The 21,865-nt window shown below is 36.1% G+C and overlaps 1 protein-coding gene across 1 annotated transcript in view; it reads left to right on the plus strand.

Annotated features, from left to right (window-relative positions):
- The first annotated feature begins 3,330 nt into the window (after positions 1-3,330).
- LOC108367945 (uncharacterized) overlaps positions 3,331-21,865 on the plus strand; it is a 66,021-nt gene continuing 47,486 nt past the window's right edge. The window contains exons 1-5 of the mRNA XM_017622660.1: positions 3,331-3,995; positions 4,100-5,190; positions 6,771-7,805; positions 13,002-13,616; positions 15,162-15,345. Coding sequence (XP_017478149.1) covers positions 3,623-3,995; positions 4,100-5,190; positions 6,771-7,805; positions 13,002-13,616; positions 15,162-15,345 — 3,298 coding nt within the window. The 5' untranslated portion in view covers positions 3,331-3,622. The remainder of the gene's footprint in view (positions 3,996-4,099; positions 5,191-6,770; positions 7,806-13,001; positions 13,617-15,161; positions 15,346-21,865) is intronic.

Raw genomic sequence — 21,865 nt, forward strand, 5'->3', positions numbered from 1 at the left:
TAAAATAGCAACAAACAAGTAACAAAATGGATAAGACAAATGGGTTACGTGATAAAATGTGGTTACTCAAATCGTATGAGTGCCAGGAAATAAAGAATTTTTGTTGTTGTGCAATTGTTTGCATCCTGAGCACTTACTTCTGCTTAGATACTATGTATGTATGTATGTGCATGTGTCTGTATGCGTGTGTTTGTTGTTTTACATGCCCTTAATTTGTTTTTCTGTTTTTGATTTCGTGCTGCAATGTGACGTGCTTTATATGTATGTACATACGTATTTGTTTACCCGCTTTTATTACTTACCTCTTCTATTTAGTTTGTGTGTGTGTTTTTTTTTTGTTGCTGCCATTAGCGTTGTTTGCCTACGTTTTTTTTTTGTATAGTATTTTCCGCAATTTTGTTTACTTAAGAAGCCACTTCGTGAGCCAGGTAGGACGTAGAGTAGTGGCATTTTTCTCATTGTTTTCCTTGTCATTGCACAATTTTTTCGCTTTGTGTTTTTTGTTTTTTTTTTTTGTAATGCAAAATTCGGTTTATTGAGTTTTTCTTAAATAAAATGAATTTGTTTATACATGACTGGACTGGAGAAGGCTAGTTTGATTGAGAAAATATTTAGATTTTTTCCAAAAGGAGTTCATGTGGAAAGTTGCAAATTTTCAGTAACGATCTGCATAGCAGATTCAAGTTAGCGGAATATCAGATAAAGATTGTATTCTTATCTCTTGGATATTGTAAGAAATTATGAAGCCTTATGACCGGTCAGATAGGCCTATAGCTACATACATATGTATGTATGTAAATATCTTCTCGTTTTCACAAATATCTGCTCGTTAACTCAAAAAACTATTATATGTCCAGCCGAAGAAAAACGTTAGGTTAGGTTAGGAAGTAGTGTTTGAAGTTTTAAGTCCGGGGCCGTATTTGCAACTTCTGAATGCCAAGAGCCCTATATCGGCAGTTATTCCAGAGTTTCATGATAATGCCTGTTAAACCACATAATGTCCCAGGTGCAGTTGACGAGGGCCGTATAACTTCTGCACAGAGAAAGAATAGAAGAATCTTACTATAAAGCTGTTTAACGCCAAAAGTTCCTCAGTTCGTTTCTTGTTAAGCCACGTAGACAACTTTCTACATACAGTTTCAGTTTGCGTCATCATAATCTGTATAACAGGATTATCTAAGCCTTGCAGATAAATTTGANAGCTTTGCACTTCCGCCCTTAACTGCTCCTCGGTTGGCCTGCAACTTTGGCTCGCAATCAAACCCACTACATACATATGTATGTACATATTTTATTGTGTTATTTTGCTTTTTAAAAGTTTTTAAAAAATCTTTCCTTCAGCAAAATAGTGCACGAAACGAAGTGTTGTATGAAAAAAATAAACTAATGTGTAGCATCGTGAACTTTAACTAGTTTGCGCATAGCACGCACATTATTTGTTGTGTGTAGGATGTAAGCAGGTAAGCCCCATAGACCATGGAGTGGAATGTTTTTGTGGAACTGTTCTAAGAGGTTTCGGTTCCGTGTAGAGCCTCTTTTCGCATTAATACTTCAATATGTACCGTTACGCCATATAAAGGCAAGCGCAGCATAACATTTGGAAATGATGTAGTTCGCATGAACAAACACATTTTTTTTAGTACAAGTTTTGTGTTTTAAGCGCAGACAAGATTTAAAAGTTATTTATGAAAACGGCATTTCATCTTTTTAAAAGTTCAGAATAGAGTTTATTAAGTTCCATTTATGGGATACTGGAATCGTACGGTAAAGTATTTTTGTGCCATTTGATACCTGTATTGTAATATTTCATTTATTTTGCAAATTTTTCACACCCTCCTCAAAAATATTTTCGGCAGTAGACTTTCCTAAACCTCTTCAGTTTAATACCCATATTGCAATATTCAATTTATCTTATCAATTAAATTGAATTAAATGTTTTAAACACGTGGCAACCTTCCACAAAAATATTTTCGGCTGTAAGCCTTCTCAAACCTCTTTTTCCTAGCATCTTCCTTATTTTCTCTTTTCTATGCACACACCCCATCTTTATTTTACTTATCTAAATTTTTTTTTCGTTTCAATTTGTTCTGTTTATTTTTTAATTTATTTCATATTCATTCCATTTCATTTCATCTCCTTTCACATTGTATTTCAGTTCATTTCATTTCATTTACGATTCGATACATTCTATGTAATTCAATTTCATTTCCACTCGTTTAATTTAGTTTACTTTATGGTAATTTTATTTTATATAAATCTCGTTTCCTTTCAGTTCACATCATTTCATTTAATTCACTTGCATTTCAATTCAATTCCTTTCATCTCATTTCGTTTTAATTCAACTCACGTTTGTTTAATTTCACCTCATTTTATATACCTTACCATTTTGTTTAGCACTTCAATTTATGCCATTTCATTTGTTGTATTACTTGGTTTCATCTCGTTTATTTCGCTCCATATGACTTCATTTCAGTTTGTTTCGCTTCATTTCAATTTGTTTCAGTTGCTTTTACTTCATAAGTGTTAGAGCTTTATTGCGAGTAAAATGTTAGTTCAAGTTCTTTACCTTTATCGGTTAGGAAAATTTCTATACATTGTTCACAATGTTCCATTTCCGGTGTGTTCCATTACCTTTCGTTTCATTGCTTTATTTTCCAGTGCTGTGCATCCCATTGCACAACAATTTATGTGCTTTCCATATGGCTTACTGGTATAATCACTTAAGAGGCAAAGTCAATACCGGAATATATATGTACATTAGGGTTAGCTGAAAATTCGTTTTTTTGGGATTTTTATTGGTAATAGCAAATATATGGTTCATTGAGCTCTAAAAAAAATCTAGGCGAAAGATCAAAATTTTCATGTTATATATTACGCTCGCCCTAGTCAATCGAAGTTCAAACTGCTTCTCCACAAAAAAGTTTCGGATACCAAATAATGTAGCACTAAAGGTTTCAGCGATAATTGCAATTAAAAAAAATAATCTTAGCTGAGCTCCTAACTGCAGTTAAGCTCTTGGTGGAAATGGACTATAAGATATAGACCGAGAAATTTAATTTCGGCACAGCTTTTTTAAAGAATAATGAATCATGTTTTTTATTAACAATAAAAATTAAAAAATTGGGTATTCGGCCCACCCTAATGTATATACATACTTTTAATACTATCTGTTAATACATAACATTGGTTTCTTAAGTAGGTTCATTGCTATCCATGCCCACAGTGGTTGCATGCAACTTGGTCATTGGTCAAACCGCATAAACCTCGAAACATGCAGCAGCTCATTTAAGTATTGAACAGCACATTTCATGGCTCCAACGCAAAACACACACACAAATGCTTTTATGGATGTACACACATACATGCGTACATACATATGTCATACTCGTATGTGCGCCGGACGCTTGCAAGTTTTCAAGTTTTCTGTTAAGTCTATACTCAGCCGTTAATTTCCAGTGCAATACTACATTAAAACTTTTCGAAATTGGTTTTCTAATAACTTACGAATGTAGAAACAAATTCGCTCTTTTCTCCAACTAAATAGCAACTTTTTGATGTAACTGTAAATCAAATAATTTGTCGTTCTTCTCCTTGGCTGCTATTCATTTTAGCTTCCGAGTCGATGAGCAAACTCTTTCGTCCAGCTTCAGGAGCACGTGCCACACCGACGAAAAGCGTGCAGACCCCAACCAGTGAAAAGTGCGATGTCGTCTCCACCACGTCGGCAGCGACCAGCAATGCGCTCACGGATAGCATATCATTGATATCAACGGCCAGCAGCGGCATTAAAGTGCAGGATTTGAGTAACTCCGCATCCGCTGAGCCGCAATCAGATTCCGCGCACACCAACACACAATCGAATGCGAGCTCATCGCTGGGCATGCACGATGACACGGTATCCACGGCGTTGCTGGTGGACACGAGTTTGCATAGCGCCCCTGAATTGGATGCTGAGACGGGCGGGAAGAATGAAGTGGAGCAACGCATACCAAATGGTAGGTTTCAAGTGGCACATTAGGCTCACCTTCGCAGATGCTCGTAGCTATTTTCTGTCACTCGTTTACTTACTCGTCTACCCTACGTCTTTTTTTCTCTCTAGTTAATCCCTTCCTTAGCGAAAACTCGTTAGTGCAGAAGGTAGCTTCGCTACAACCGCTGCTCACTCTCAAAATAGGCACACTTTTCGAACAATCCATCGTACGCTATACGGCACGCTTAATTGCGGCGCGTTTTCTATTAACCGGCCAAGCGCATGGCTTGCATAGCGACACCCAAATACGCATATCCATAAAGAGCCTATCGCTGTCTGTTCTAGCGCAATGCGTGCGTTTCGATCCCGCTGTGCTACAGCTTCCGCTGGAGATCACAGAACAGGAGGTGCAGGAGTTGCACAAGCAGTTGATAGCAGCAACAGAATTTTCTTCGAAAAGCTCCAGCGCCAGTGGCAGTCCGAGCATTCCACAAAGTGATGACAGCGGCAGCGGCAACAGCTCGAATCTGGGCAAGGACTATGAGCACTTGGATGCGGCGGATTTCACTAAGAGCAATCCACTATCCATCGATGCAGCAGCCGTGGTGGGCGTTAGTGATTTGCCAGCCGAATTTCAGCTGCTTGAAATCAAGGACGATCATTTTGGCAAAAGTACATGTGAATATTTACTTGAATCAATACCTGTACTGAGCAAGAGCGCCGATCCAGTGCTGATGTCACAACAGGTACGCGATAGCACCCGCAATAGATCGGCGAAACAGCAGCCGCTGCAAACTTTATCAAAATCGGAAATTATCGAAACCAAAAGTAGACAGCAGCATCGAAAGCCAAGTCAATCGTCGTCATCTCCTTACCGCGTGACAGAATCGCTGCAGGATGTTCCACCGCAAATGCTGCCACCGCGGCCACCTAAACGCACGAAATCGCAACGCAAATCGATTGCAACCGCAGCGGCCACAGTCGCGGCTTTAATGCAAATTGATGAGCATATCAGCGGACGAACTTTGGCACCCGGTCCAACGGCCACACAGCACCGACAACAAATAGCAGATGTATTGCTCTACTACAACCACACAGATCCTATGCTGCGCGGTGGCGTACAACAGATTATCGGCGGTTTTTTGCAAACGTTAGGGGCCAAGCAGGTGACCATGCGCTTGGAGTTAAACGTGCAACATCTGTTGGCAATGCTCGTGAGGGTAAGTATATAAATGCAAATTGCAAACATTTTAGTCATAAAATATCGGAGAACTTTGGACAAAAAACTTATCTCTGATTAGGCCATTTTCTATTTGAAGCACTATTGCATTGAATTTCCGTACAGTATTTTAACTAGTTTTTAGTCATAGTCGAAAGACTCCATTTAATTCAAGCTTAACAAAAATTTAAAAATTTCAAAGGGAAGCTAATAATTTTTTAATCTAAAGTTGAACCTTCTAAAGCAGCGTTGGGCGGACTGTCACTCCAGCAACACTGCCCAAAGCTCTTTTGGGGAATTTGTATGCTGTTACAACCACAAGTAAATTCTTTTTTAAAGTCAAGTAAATTCTTTTGTTGAATTTCCAAAAATATATGGCCTTTGTCGAATTTTTGTTTCGATAATGAAAAATCAAATAAATAAATTCGATAACTATATTTTTTGGTAAAAATGACTTCTATTGCGGTTATTTCTAAAAAAATAGCTTTTAATAACGTTTTAAATTACACTTAGTCCTATGCCATTCACAAAAGCTTCAAATACCAATGGTACGAAGAGATTTATTACCTGTAGGAATTTCAAGGTAACAGGAACAGAGATTCAGTTAACATTTTCTCTGATCGCTCCCACGGCAGTCGGGTCTACGTAACCGGAACGACCCAAATTTGTATCTGGCCAAGGACTGTAACTTCAGCAACACTCCCCAAAAGTTCTTGGGGAATTTGTATGCTGTTACAGCCACAACAACAACATTTTCTCTAATAACATAGTTACAGCAAGTCCGTTCCGTCTGTCAGAAAGTCCAAAGTTTAGGCTTTCGGATTTTGAGAGCGAATTTCAAGCCGAAAGGACCGCTCTAAAAGAGGCAGTCTTAGAAGAGTAAACGTTGCCTATAGGAACGCATCCGGTACGACTTAATATCATTTTGCAATGCTACGCCTGACGATGACAAGATGAAATCATCTCAGCATTTCCTTCTCAGCTGTCCTGCTTTCTCAAGGCTAAGATCTAAACATCTTTTTTGCTCGGAATATACATATGAAAAAAAAAGCGCAAAGCTATTCCTATTCTCTTCATCGCAGCAAACTTTCATTTCCTTAGCAATCTACTTATTTATCTGTGTATTTCTATTCGCTGCTCAATTATTTACAACTTATTACTTTCTGAATGCAGTAACGAATTCTAAAATGCCTGCTAAGTTGCTGAAAGTACTTCGTATTTGTTTGGCTCTGCAAACATTTGAAAATGCTTATCCGCTTCAAGTTTTCACTCGCATGCCTGGCAGCTGGCCTTTTCCAATTTCCTTCAGGCGCCCTATTAGTATTGCTTGCCGGCCACATTCATTGTGTGCTCAACGCTAACAAGCCGTCGAACAATAAGAACGCAAATTCCTCTAATATGAAATAAAAAAGGCATGCAAGCGAATGGAAGGCAGAGAGAGAGAGCAATCGACGACTCTTCTTTTTCTAAGAGCTTGCAATTTTTTCGCAAATATTTTATTTTCGTTTGAATATACATATTCATGCATATTCACATTTTTGCGCTCATTGGAATTTTTGCGATTTCTTCTTTTTTTTGCAGGGCTTGCAGGACGATATACACACAGTGGTCATACAGGCGTTGAATGCATTCGAGAGGATATTTCCGTATGTGGTGTCCAAATATTTGATATTGCCGACAGCGCATCATCAACACAACCAACAACAACAACAACAACAAACACAACAACAACAACAACAACAACAGAAAGCACAACATAAACAACAACAAACACAACAGCACATACGGGCCCTCAGCTCGCAAAGTTCGACAGCAGTGCTTGTTGAGGCAGCTGATAAGAGTGGCAGGAAATGCCATGCTAATGCCTCTGGCCAAGTGCCACAACAGCGGCACTACACTAACGATGAAACAAATTTTGGCTTTTCCACCACACATGCCAGCAGCAAATCGCCAGCAATGGCCCAACCAGCAGGAGCAGCAGCAACGGCAGCCTCAACTACTAAGACGTGTCCTCGAACGCTTTTCAACGATAATGATGAGCTTATAGCTGCACTTTTGAATGATTTTCAATTGCAATCGAAATCGAATCGCAACGACTGCAGCTACAGCTACGATAACGACAACAACTCCGATGATACCACTCAGCCGCTGATGACTGGCATGACAGGCAATTCTTCTACTACTAGCCGGGCGTTCCCACTTCCGGCTGCCGCTGCCGCTGCAGCTGGATTTCGCATTTCACCCAAATTACTATTGAGTAAATTTCGTCTATGTCATTACAACAAATATTGGTTAGTTCAAAATAAATACGCCGAAGTTATTTCGAATTTAAATTACGCTGCCTTACATGCGGCCTGTAACGATTGCCATGGCTTTTGCTGTGGCACAACGAATGATGGCTGTGAATGTGCCATTGGGAGTGTTGTTGCTCGTGAAGAGGTAGGAAGTGCCGTCGGCAGCGGTAGCAGCAACGACACTAACACTGATAACAATACCCTTAATGCCTGTTCAAATGCTACCAAAGATGCTGCTGCTGCTTCTGCCAGTTTGGATGCTGAGAAGGATATGATGTCGTACAACGACGATGATTCGGATGATAGTGTCTGTATTTATGAGGTAAGTAGCGCACATTTGCAGTCACTTAGCAAAGTAGTGTTATCTATTTCTTAGTGAATTCCGTTCCATTGAAGTTATACATACATATGCACATCTGATGAATTTTTGCTTTTATATAGTCGAGGATGTAGTTGCACATTCATTTTTTGCATTTCAATTTGGTCTGACATATTTTTGTTGGCTCTGCGTAAACATGTGTGGTCCAAAATAAAATTCAATTTGTTCGAAGCGGTTACAGCGTCAAATAAGAAGAAGACTATTTAAAAAACTCACTAGGGGGGTATTTCAGTGAAGTAATATTTTTCGCATTCCTGTAAAAAACGGCTAAGTGTAGGGGTTTTTGCTATAACTTTTTTATTCGATGTCCTATTTCTATAAATGATAAATTTAAGGATATTAAAAAACATTACACAGTATGTAAAAAGGCAGATAGCAAAAATGTCTGAATTGTTGTTTTTTTTTTTTTTTTTTTTTGACGAATTTCTCGCCGTAACATTCAAGCGTTTCTTGAACTTGATATATTAACGCCTTTGTGGCTACAATTTTCAATTAAGTACTGAATTTTAGCTAAGTGCTTCTATTTTTAAAACTTTTAATTTGTGCTTTGCCTACCAATGAATACGAATTTCAAGAATTTCTCGTAATTTTTTTTTTACGTTACACGTCCGCATACGTGAAAAGTTTGCAACGCGCCTACTATGTAATAGCGATTTATTCTCCATGCTCAACGCCGCTCTTGCCAGTTGCTAAAAGCCAATTTTTCATACTTCAAATTGCTCTAGAATTACAAAATAAAAAAAAAATTTAAAATTCGTATCCTCAATCAAGGCACTTTCGCTAACGCCGTGCATATGTAATTTCCGCTCTCACTTAGCCACTGCAATTTGTGCAAGGATAATACAATAATTTTTCCTTGATGACTACTCTCGAATTCTTAAAATAGACTTTTATGCCTAGGCCAACAACTGAAAAGTATGTATAAGAACAAAAAAAAAAAAATCGCAAGAGGATGAAAAGTTGTGAGAGCGAAATCGCTTATGCACTTTTAACTTTGTCGTGTGCATGGGTAGACGCACACATATGTATGTATGTACATATGTATATTAAAAGTGCAACGTGTTTGTGTCTTGCTGCATTAGCGTTGGTTTCGTTTCCGCTTTCATTTTTGCGAACTTTTTCTGAACGGAAATGTGTCAAAAATTGCATGCAGCATAGTAATGATGTTACGCATACTCCGCTGCGCAACACTACGCTATGCTATACAAGGTCTAGATAGCGTATACGTACGTACATATGTATGTATGTATGTATATACAGACATATGCAAAAGCGCATTAAGCTTCGTTAATGCTGCAATTACTGGGTTATTTTGCGTTTTTATTTTTGGCACTGCACATTAGGTCAAATGATTCATTTGTTTGTGNTGCTATGCTATACAAGGTCTAGATAGCGTATACGTACGTACATATGTATGTATGTATGTATATACAGACATATGCAAAAGCGCATTCAGCTTCGTTAATGCTGCAATTACTGGGTTATTTTGAGTTTTTATTTTTGGCACTGCACATTAGGTCAAATGATTCATTTGTTTGTGCGAAAGTCCAATTTCGTAATTTTAATTATACTCACGTATTTGTGTTCGTACGCCCTACTGTAATTTACCATGATTTTTATTTTTCGAAGTTAACCAATAAATATTAAAAATATTAATTAATATTTAAGTTTAATTTTTTCGCTCACAGGAGATTAATATTACTTGACTTTTATTTTTTCAATCAAAAATAATGATTATTTTTTTAAATTTTTTTTACTCAAAGATAATATGCAGGGACCGAACATAACAGTTATTGATGAAAACTGTCAAGAACATGTTCTACAACTAAGAGATACATACCAATCGATTTCTTTTTTCACCGAGAATAAAAATTTAAAATAAATTTAAAAATAAATNTATTTTTTCGCTCACAGGAGATTAATATTACTTGACTTTTATTTTTTCAATCAAAAATAATGATTACTTTATTTTTATTTTTTTTTACTCAAAGATAATATGCAGGGACCGAACATAACAGTTATTGATGAAAACTGTCAAGAACATGTTCTACAACTAAGAGATACATACCAATCGATTTCTTTTTTCACCGAGAATAAAAATTTAAAATAAATTTNGAAACTGTCAAGAAAATGTTAGAAAGAGATATATACCAATCGATTTCTTTTTTCACCGAGAATAAAAATTTAAAATAAATTTAAAAATAAATTTTTATTCGTAATTTTTATGCAAAATTAAAAAAAAAATAGCAATTATTTTTGATTTTTATTTTATAAATCTAAAGTAATAATAATTCTTGATTTTTATTTTATAAATCTAAAATAACAGTTATTTTTGTTTTTTATCTAAATAATCTGCAAACAACAGTTATTTTTGTTTTTTCTGTAACAAGTGAGAAACTCTAAGTTAGGGCGGAGCCGAACATTAAATACCCGGCGCAAGTATATGTTTTTCACCTGTGCCAAGTTTGGGAGAAATTAGTGGAGCGTTTACCAACTTTACTGCGACCTATAAAAATGACTTTTATTAGCATGATTTAAAAAATAGATGTCAGTGACTGATTTATATTGCCTAGAGTGCCAGTTGCTTTCGAAATTCGGCCGTTTTTCTAGTTTTTAGAGGTTCTCTGTAAGCAAGTGCAAAAGTTTTGCACATACTTATGGAGTTCTGCTAGCGCTGCCTGCCAATGCCTGCTTTAGACTCAGGGGTGTACGACGAACTTTATTTTTCCGGTACGGTCTATTATACCAACTCAAGTAGTAACCTTTCGAAGCAAACTGTAAACTAGAGGACGGAGCAATGGTGTTAAGTTTGTGTGCTTCACAAGGGCTTTGTAATTTGTTTGCTTCAACGGCAAGTTGTTCCTACTTAAAACGTATCTGCTTAGCTGCACACATATTCAAATGCACGCATATGTACATGCACATGTGGGTTAGTACATGACGACCCTGCGGGAAAAGTAATGTGTGGTAATGTATACATGAATCTAAACACAGTCCATGTCCCAAGAAAGTAATGTGTCGCGTGTCGCTTTGAAAATCTATTTAAAAAAAAAAAAAAACCCAAACGGACTAAAGCATTCGTTCGACAGGGTTTGAAACCGCGAGCAACGAGATGGTAGACCAGCATGTTTCTATACCGCTACACTTACCGTTGACATAACATGGGAGAAAGGCATACATACTTAAGTTTATTGTTAGAATTTTTCTTTTGCTTGTTGCTTCAAAATTACACACGACCCTCTCGATGGCTGATAGTGCAATAGTCACCACAATGATTCGGCTTCAAACGTTCGACTACACATAACCCATTCGCTTGCAATAGGATGCATGCTGTCATTACATCGTAATCGTCAACCTTTCCATGCGAGAAAAAGGTAATGATAACCCACTGGGTAATCCTGCCTGATATTCGTGTGCATTCGCCTCGTTTCCACGTTTTTGCCTCATTTGGGCCAACTTTTTTTTTTTGGGATTTAAGGTCTCTTTAACGGAAATTTTCATTTCCACATTTTCGTGTTTTTCAATTTTTCATTTTAGTTTATGCGAGTTATCACTCATTTTGCGAGTGTGCATATGAATGTACTTTAGGGTAGGTCGAAAATCTGATTTTTTTTGAATTTTTATTTTTAATAGCATGGTTCATTTTGGTCTTAAAAAAGCTGCGCGGAAATTGAAAATCTTCGGTCAGTATCTTAGAATCCACCAAGTCGGTTAAGGTTCAATATGTTGACAAAAGTTTTTTTCTTTGATCGTGAAATTTAATTCTCCAAAATGGTCCTAATACAAAGTAATGCAGGATTTATAGTTTCATTATCTTCGAGTTTTAGCAAACAAAATTGTATGTCTTGTCACGCATTAATATAATTTTTATGCGTGAAAAATTAACGATAATCTCTTCATTTTACAGAAAATTTCATTTCCTACAAAAAGGAAGTTAGTGAAATTGTTAACGATAATTGCGATTTTTGTTAGAAGGCGGTATTTCTGTGCATGAAAGAAACATCTATGGCTGAAAAAATAATTAAAAAATTACTAGTTATTTATATACGAAATTCAAATTAAATTCTTCTTTGTGAAGAAAAAGTTTTTTAATTAAATTTTTGGTAAAATCAAACCTCAAGTCATATTGCTTTAACGTTAACATGACTAAGGTAATGACTACAGACTAAACAACTGCTGATAAAAGTTGTTGGTAAAAAATTAGATTTGCGATCGAAGTAAGTTAAGAAAAAAAAAATTCTTTGAACACTTTGGACTATCACTGACATGGGCAAGCCTAAGATATTGGGCAAAAATTTAAGCTTTCGCAAAGATTTTTTTTAAAGCATAGTGGGCCATACTTTTGCTACTATCCATGAAAATTTATATAAAAAAAAACGAAATCGCATTTTCGGCCCACCCTAATGAAAATTAATGTATGTATGTGTGTATGTATGCGGGTGGTACGTGCTCTCATTAAATGAAGTGACTTTCGCCTTTTACTTGGCCTTTTTCTGGCGCGTACAAAATTAAAAAAGGGGAAACAAAAAGCAAATCGCAATGATAAAGTTTCATCTCGTACATGTGCTCCACTGCTGTGTTGTGTGAAATTAAAAATTTGTGAAGCTTTGCCGCTTTTTTGGCTCCAATACCTTTCACCTTCGCAGCTAACATATCGCACACCGTCTTCAAAAGAGGCGCAACTCAAAATTTGACATTTTTGAAATTATGCGCTAAAAATATACACAGAGCTTTTATTTACTTTTCAGCAAAAGCTTGAGCGAACTTTTTTTTATAATTTATTAAGAACCCCTAAAGTAAAGTCGCCCTGGCCCATATGACTAGCATGTGCTACGAAATAGTTTTTCACATTTTCTGACGAAAGGATTATTTTGCGTTGTGACTCTTTTTTGAAGACGGTGTGCGATATGTATGTACATTTGCACACACAATACGTACACACTTACATATGTTTTCATATTTTCCGGAAAATGTTAATCTTCTGTCATTCATCATTCCTTCATTGCACTTTTATTGATTTCTTACAACATTTCTGCTCTACTTACCTACTATGACACATTAATATAAGTCTTTACCCAGCTTTTCCTCAATCCACACTCGCACCACCTCTCTATCTACATACATCTTTCTACTTTGCAGACTCAATTTCTGGATGAACTTTTGCAATTGATCGGCGACGATGATTTCCGTGTCAGAGAACATGCCGCACTCTGCCTTTGTCGCTTCATCATACAAAATGCAAAACGCAAACAACAACAGTGGAGCATAAGCAACAACAACAAAACATTCAGCTCGTCTAGTGGTGGGATAGGTGCAACAACATCGACAAATAAATTCGGCAATCGACAACATCCGGACACTGGCCCATTTGGTGCTGGCATTGGCGATGGCGGTGTTGGCTCTGGTGCTGCTGGTGGTGGTGCCAGTGCTGTTGGCGACGACAAATCGCTCTCGCCGGCCACCTATGAAACTAATTTCAATTTGCTGTGGGATTTTTTCGACTATCGCCTGTTCAGTGGCCTGCCATTGCCGTTACGTAATTTATTCAGAGCGATGTCATCGCCGTCATTGGCGGCGACAACTGCCACAGAAGTCACAACAACGACAGCAGCACCAACGACTTTAGATGCTAGTGGCGGTGATTTTTCGGATGCGCTGCCACAACGCCATCGAGCGGAAGAGGAAAAATTGTTGGCTAAAGTTTTGTATCGCATGACAAATAAACTGATGGAGCTGGAGGATAAAAATGCTCAGGTAAGTGATGGCCAGTGGGAAAATGTGTCCTGTAGGAAAATTTATTATGCTTATAAATAGATGCTGATAGGAGTAGTGCATGGATATAAAATGCTTTTCATTTAAGGAAAAAAAAAAACATAAATGATGAGGAATCTCTAATTAATAGTTTTCCATATACATTACGAGTGGTCCAAGTTTTGTATGTGGAAAAAATGTCATCGTCCAAAAGGGGCACCGCCTTAGTTTTTTCCTTTGGATATCCATACCAACTTTAAAAGGTGCTCAATGACCTTGAAATGCGCTACTGGATCGCTCTGAAACTGACAAAAATATTAGCGATTTTTATAAAAAGCTATTAGCGTCCTTTCGCCTATTTTCTTTGAAGTACTGATTTGCGAAATCCCCGCAACCGATTTCTGGCGAAAAGTCTTGCTCGGCTCGGCCAAGTCTTGCTTAGCTTGCCACCCTTCTCCTTATGTATGTACGTGCATCTACACTAGTGGTGCCTACACATGCCGTATCGAGTCGGCATGAAAATCAATTGCTGAAGATAAATTAATTAATCAATTTAGGTATAGACAATTTTAAATGGAATCGGTTTATAGAACGACTTAATCTGTGGGAAAACAAATATGCTAACGCATGAATTTCCTACAGGGTTTTAAGCAATGTGCTATTTCTGTGCAATAATTCAATGTCTGTCTATATTTTCGACAATTGCAAAAAAAAAACAAAAAAATAAAATAAATAATAAAACTACATAGAAAAATACAAACGTTTTATTTTAAAAATTTTCGCATATGTAGCTTGCGTAACTGCGCTTTATGAAGTTGGCGCACAACTGCCAGCGCAAAAAGTAAATCTCTAATGTGTTTGTATGAATGTAGAATTTTTTTAGAGACAATTATTACAAAATTGCAAATGATTTATTGTTTTTAGTGCACAGAGCGTATTTTTTTTTTTTTTTGGTGACGTATTGAAAGAAAATTAATATACAAATGTTTGTAGGTGCATATAGTACATAGTAGGCGTAGTATAGTAGTGCGCGCTACCATTCCGCTGGACCTGCATTCAAGCCGGGATCAACCCAACATCAAAAAAAAAAAAAAAACACAAAGGTTTTTTTCTAATAGCGGTCGCCCCTCGGCAGGCAATGGCAAACCTTGGAGTGTATTTATGCCATGAAGAACAGCTTCTCATGAAAATAAAATCACCCTTCGGACGCGGCTTGAAATGCAATTTTTTACTTGCTTCAAACTTGCACTTGCAATTTGTTGAATTTCACTAAATTCTATATAAAGCTTAAAAGTTTGATTTACATGATTTTCATTGAGACATTAGCAATATTGTTATACAAAATACGCACGAAAAAAATGTTTGCTTGAAAAACATTGTAAATGTTAGAAAAAGATAGTAAAAAACCACCATGTACGAATACCTAAATATTTACTGAATACATTCATCATCATGCCACCCCATCGCCTGCCTATCCGACGCCTCCGCCTCCGCCTCTGTCACACCACAATCAACAACAAACCACAAATATTCAACTACGTTCAACAGTTTGGCATAATTTACGCACTGAAAATGTTGCTACAAGATTTCAATTTCATTGATTACCAACGTGCATGGATGGAATTTAATTTCATTGAAATCTGCCAGAGATTCTCCTATTACAATTATGCCACAGCCGTGGACTTGAGCTGCCAGAATGACTTGATTGATGTTACCGGTAAATTAATGGCAGGTAAGTGCACCAATAAACCAGATAACTTGTTAGAAATTTATTGTATGTATGTATCTATGTACAAATATACGTAAGAAATTTGTAGGCGAAATTCCCAGCCAACAGTGGAACGTAAGTTTTGCTGACAGAGCTGTCTCGTATATTTTTCGTATACGGAAACGAACAGAAAACGATTTAAATTTTCGTTCATTTTCGTATTCGAAAAACGTTCGAAAATGATCATGTTATTGGAGAGCAATAATTTTATTTCATTTGTTCAAACTGAAAGTTTATATATAAATACATATACTATGTATTCGGCATTGATTGTGTAGAGAATCGATAAACGGAAATAAAATTCGCATCCACTTTCCTTTCCTTCTTCGGATCCATTTTCGGATTTCTTGCCGGCTTGGTTGCTAAGATTTCTCTTTATTAATGTGTGTAACTGCCTGCAGTTGTCAGATATGTACACATATGAGATATTATTAAGTAAATAGTTTTGGCAACTATATTTGTTAGTTGACTTCCTTGCTATATAAAGCAATGTAGTTATAACCAATCGACATTTACATATGTGTGTATATGCGTATAGGTACATAGATGTTGGATCATATGAGCATGCTTTAGGGTGGTCCAAAAGAAGTAAAGTTGGTATATTAATGCTCTCACTCATCTAGGATCGTTCTATATCGAAAAAATCTACCCCTATAAGATACATGGAAAACTTTTAGCGCTTTGAGCGACCTCTATTTTTTTTTTGAATAAGTTCGGGTGAAACCTAATTTTATGTAACCGGCGCAGGTATCGTCGTTCCAACTTTCTTTAAACTACCTAAAAGGAACGTAACGGTTGTTCCTTGTGCCTATACAACGGCAAATAAGATTCAATTTTTTTTTGATTTCAAAATAAANAGGAACGTAACGGTTGTTCCTTGTGCCTATACAACGGCAAATAAGATTCATTTTTTTTTTTGATTTCAAAATAAATAAAAAACAGGGGTATAACTTTTTTTGGTATAGAACAATCCTTGGGGGTAAGGGCATAAAAATTCCGACTTTACTTTTTCATAAGCATTTTTGGACCACCCTAGTATGCATGCATGAAATACATATATCTAAATAAGAAATATTTAAATACGTAGGTAGGAGGTACAACCAACAACCAGATCTGGGTCGCAATGATTCCTTTAAGGATTAAATTAATCTCAATTACAATATACAAGGAATTGTAATTAGTTATCAATTGCTTCAGTCCACAGCAATGGAATTGAATATATTCTCAAAGTAAATTAATTTTAAATATTTTTTTGTGATTTGAAATTCCATTACAAAGAAATGTATATAGCCCGATCCCGCCCATCCCGATTTTAAACTTGTAGGTCACGAACCCATCCATCCCAGCGTTTCTAACTAACTTATGTTAAGTATACTTAGGTATGATTTATTTTGGGCCAAATTTCCAATTTGGACGGAAACTCATTCCAAAATAAATCATTTTACCACCCTGTCGGAAGAATCAACCAACAGCAACATACTTAAGTATCTTTTGCTCGAGTATTCGACTTTCGTCATGCTGAAAGATCGGGGATGTTCTGGTTTTCTCGCCATTTCTTTTTGTCTTAATATAAAATTAATAAAGGGCTTAATTGCATAGAACGTTCTTAAAGCATATTCACATTATCGTAATTTACGGCTCATTTGTTATTTATAAGCAAATTATGCTGAAAGCAAGTAATTTCACTTTGTAAAATCTGTCAATAAATTAATAATAGAAATGAGATAATATATCATAAATCAATAACCAAATGAAGAAAGAAAGATTTTTCATTTATTCTAGCCCCCTCTGTTGAGGAAATTTGAAAAAAATGCCTAAAGGTATGCCATCATTTTTTTTTTTTTTGAAATCAAGTACAAACCACACACTCGTGCTTACGCGTGCAATAGAAATTATCACAGAAAATTTGTTGCATAAAAATGTGTTTTATTTCATTACGCTAATCTCTGCCTGGTGCACAGCTGTTAATATTTATTTTTATTTATTTTTTGGCAAATTAAATTAAGCCCTCAATGCGTTAACGAAAGTAGGTTAAATTAAATCGAAATAATTGCATTAGCATATTTACCTCAGTTATTTTTTATAATTACAATTGTTAGCATTGCACGCAAGATTTGATGCATAAATAAAAGCATTTTTTAGCCATAAATTAGCAATAGTAAATGAAATTATTTAGCAAATACAAAAACAACATAATTATTTATTATGTATACTTTGCATAAAATTTTAAATGTCTACAAATACAATATTTGTATTGCTGTGTTTATTAAATAACAAACGCGTAACTATCGAAATACAGAGATGCACACAATTGTTTGTAGGACATACATATGTATGTAAGTACGTAGTATTACTATTTAAATAACTATGTAAAAATATGTAAATGCTAATTGCAAATACGCATAGACAGTTCGAAAATCGAAATGCTAAAGCAAATGATTTTATTGCAGTTCTACTAAATTCGATTAACCCGAGGCCATTGCTGGTAAAAGAGGTGGCAATATTAACTGAAATTGTATAATATTTGACTTTGCTTTACAATATTAGCTGGTTATGCGTGCGTTCAGGCGTCTGATTTTCGGTTAGTTAAATAACTAAGAACAAAAAAAAAATTATAAAATAATAAATAAATATTTACATACATACATATATAAAAATTAAAGGCAAACAAAAAACTCATTGTAATTGAACCGTACACACATTAAAATAGCTTGACTTGAATGAGTAAATTGGAACCAACAACTAGAACAATTTAATTAATGCAGAGGGATGTGCGTGCATTAGGATGCCTCACTGTAAAAAAAGATTCCGCTTCCTCAAGGAAACCAAGAGAAAGGTCTATCGTAGAAATCCCACCACAAAAAAATTGTGTCTTTGTTAGTTCAGCGTCATTCGTTGGTAATACCTAAAAAAAAAGCTTTTTTTGTCATAAAATTTGTAGATGTAGCTCTTTTCGACAGCACATACCCTTGATGATAGAACAAAGTGTATTTAAGAGGCCAGCAAAGTATAGTTAAAAAAGAAAAGCCTATTTATAACAAGCTATCATTTCTTGGCTGAGTTTCATTTCGGAGGTATCACTGCGTTAGGCGACTTAAACTCCTGTTTTCCACAAGAATGCTACATTCTCTGACAACTGATACCAAAAGACATAAAAAGCAATATACAGACACATGTGAAATAAGCTGCATAAAAAAGAAATTTTGTGCACTTCGCTTTAAGCTTACAGAAGTGGTAATGGATGATCAACATTGTCCACAGCCGCCTACCCGTAAAACTTTTCTTTGAATAATTATTTATGTACATTCATTCGTAATGATTCCACCAATCACAGAGTTATTCACGTTTATTGCTCTTGTTCAATTCCTTAGGAAATTAGTTCATTCACTTCCCAAAAATTTGTCTAGAAGGAGTAAAATCTGGCAGTGAGAAAAAAAGGCGGGTGAACGAGGTACTCTTAATCTTTAGTGTGTAAGTGTCTGTATCCGAACTAGTTGCAAACAAGTCCCGAAATTGTCACGAACTAGAAACAAAATGATCCCGAAAAAGTCTTGAACTAGTACTGAACTGGGCCCGAACTGGCCCAGAAATTACCGAGCTAGTCCCAAAATGGCTCCGAAAAAGGCCTGAACTATATCAACGGGCAGTATTGCTAGAACAACTGATTACATTTGTTTTAATTTGTATTACATACTTCTGAATTCGTCTTGCCTTACGCGTGACGGTTATGACGGTCATGAGCTTCTAGATATAGCGATGCTAACTTGACCTAGTAAAGGTTTTACAGTAGCACAGTCCTCCTCGCGACACGACCTGCATTGGTTACAGTTAGAGTTGGGAAATTTAGTTCATTTGAGTGAACCGTTCACTTGCAGTTCGTTCACCTTAGTGAACTAGTTCTTTAGTTCTTATAGTTCATTTAGTTCACTATTTCATTTAATTCAATTGACGAATACATTTACGTTATTTTAAACAAAGTTCAATTATTTTTATTATTTTACATACAAACCAAAACATTTGGTAATTTGAATTCACAGAATACTTTTACATACACAAAAAACGTATGTTTAGGAACTTAAGTCTTATAAAAATTATTCAGCCTTTTTCATTGGATGGCATATTTGTACTAATGGTCATCTTCTTAGCATTATTGTTGTTACACAAAAATATTTTGTTGTGTACGTAGCTTATTTCATTTTAACATCAATCACTTACAGAGTTTTCGTATAAATACAATACAAATAAACGAGTATTTTTATAAAAAAAAACTTTAACAAATTCATAGAATAAAAACATATGCATGCACATATGTACGATACGTAAAGACTTACATATTGCTGTGCAAAAACATTAAATTAGAAAGCTTGTTGGATTTTAAAAGAGTTCTACGCTCGTTTAATATTTGCCCTGCCCCCGAAAAAACTCGTTCGCATGGAACTGAAGTAGCAACAATGCAAAAGCGTTTTAAAACGTATTTGTAAAGATGGGGATACACGTCTTTACGTTCGTGCCACCACTTTAATGGATCCTGCTTGCGGTTTAAAATATCCTCATTAAGATATTTATCCAATTCGCGCAAACCAGCAGCAGTTGTATTTTCAGGTGTAGAAATATTTCTAATATTTTCATCATATTCATCCCAGATATTACTTTCTATTCCTAGGGTCAAGCATAGTGCATTCTGCATATAAAGAATTCATTTCCAAATTTCTGAATCGAGCTTGCATACCTCTCTTTAAAGACTCTTTTAAAGCCACTACTTTTTCATTTTGACATGAATACTTCAAAAGAAAATTTTGAATTAGTTTGTTAAACACTATTACTTTAGACAATGTAACATTTTTTTCTGAGCTTATCTCCATGGTAACCTCATAAAAAGGCTTAAGAAGAAGCAAAGCCCCCTCTATGATTTCCCAACTCTGTTGGTCAATGATGAGATCAGAACGCAGAAGTGCTATAGTGGTGACCACTGCCTCCTTCAATTTTAAAATGCGCTCAAGCATATCATATGTCGCATTCCAACGGGTTGAAACATCTTGTTTCAGCTTCAGGGGAGATAAATTCAGTTGTCTTTGTACATCCATAAGTTTTTGAAGTCCGCGTGGGCTTCGGTTGAAAAACTCCACAATTGCTTTTACTTTATGTAAAACATCTGATATTTCTGCAACTCCATGTTGAACAATCAGGTTGAGAAGATGAGCAAAGCAACCTATTGACTTCCACTCTCCTAGTCGAACAGCGTTTATTATATTTGGGGCATTGTCACTTACTACAGCTGCAATTTTGTGTGAAATTTGCCACTCAGTCATAACTTCTTTTAAAAAGTTGCATAAATTTTCGCTGGTATGCCTCTCGCTAAATTGCTTACAGCAGATCAAAATGGAGCAAAGATTTGTATTTTTGTCTATTAAGTGTGCAGTGACAGCAATAAAATGCTCGTTAATACGCGACGTCCACCCATCTGTAGTGAGGCATACTGCAGTTGATTCGGAAACCTTACGTTTTGCTTTGGCAAGTAATTCTTCATAAATTTGTGGTAAAATTTTTTCAGAAACTGTTTTCCTGCATGGGAGTTGGTAGTTAGGACAATGTGACACCATTTGAATCAGCCTCTTCATTTCTGGTTCCTCCACGATTCGTAGTGCATGATGCCCTTTTGCGATCATCTGGACGAGCTGCTTGTCGATTTGTTTAGCTTTTCTGCCCGTTGATGGTTTATCTACGTAATGTGAAATTGTTGGTTGCTCAGCCACAGTATGTTGCTCGCTCGTTCTCTGTGCTGGTTCTGGCTGTGATAACTCCCGCATTGCCTGTGTTGCTTTCTGTCCTTGCTCCTGCGCTGACTCCTTTTCCAATTGCCTCTCTTCACACTGTTGGTGCTCGATTGAGATGAACGGGTGCTTGGCTTTCATGTGCCGCTGTAGATTGCCATGCGACCCACATTTAAAACTGATATTTATTTGGCAGTACCGGCACCTTGCCTTCTTATAATTTACTTCAATGAAGTGGGACCATACTGCACTCCGCTTTCTCATTCCAATCATCTGCACATAGTAAAAATTAGTCAATAAAAATTTTCGATATTGTATAATAATAAATATACTTTCTATATCTCCAATTGACACAAATACACAATATGCAAATGAAAATATTTCCGTGAAATCTGCTTTTGGCGTACAAATAAAAAAAAGGATTGCCATATCAAGATTTTTTGTATCTTTGAACAATTGGGAAAATTGTATAAGGCGCCTGCTACATGTTCAATATTTATTGTCAGTATTTGGATCGTGATCCAAAATCAGAACTAGTAGTGAAAAATGTAGTTCAATGAAAAGACCGAACTAGTGAGCTAGTTCATTGAGATGAACTAGTTCTTTAGTTCATTTAGTTCAAGAACTACCCAAGCCTAGTTACAGTTAAAGGCAACCAAATTTTACAAGTGTTTTGTTACACTTTTATCAATTAAAGCCTAGTACGGTGAGGA

This window comes from Rhagoletis zephyria, unplaced genomic scaffold, assembly GCF_001687245.7.
Source record: "Rhagoletis zephyria isolate East Lansing unplaced genomic scaffold, Rhagoletis_zephyria_1.1 Rzeph_scaffold_02878, whole genome shotgun sequence".
Taxonomy (NCBI): domain Eukaryota; kingdom Metazoa; phylum Arthropoda; class Insecta; order Diptera; family Tephritidae; genus Rhagoletis; species Rhagoletis zephyria.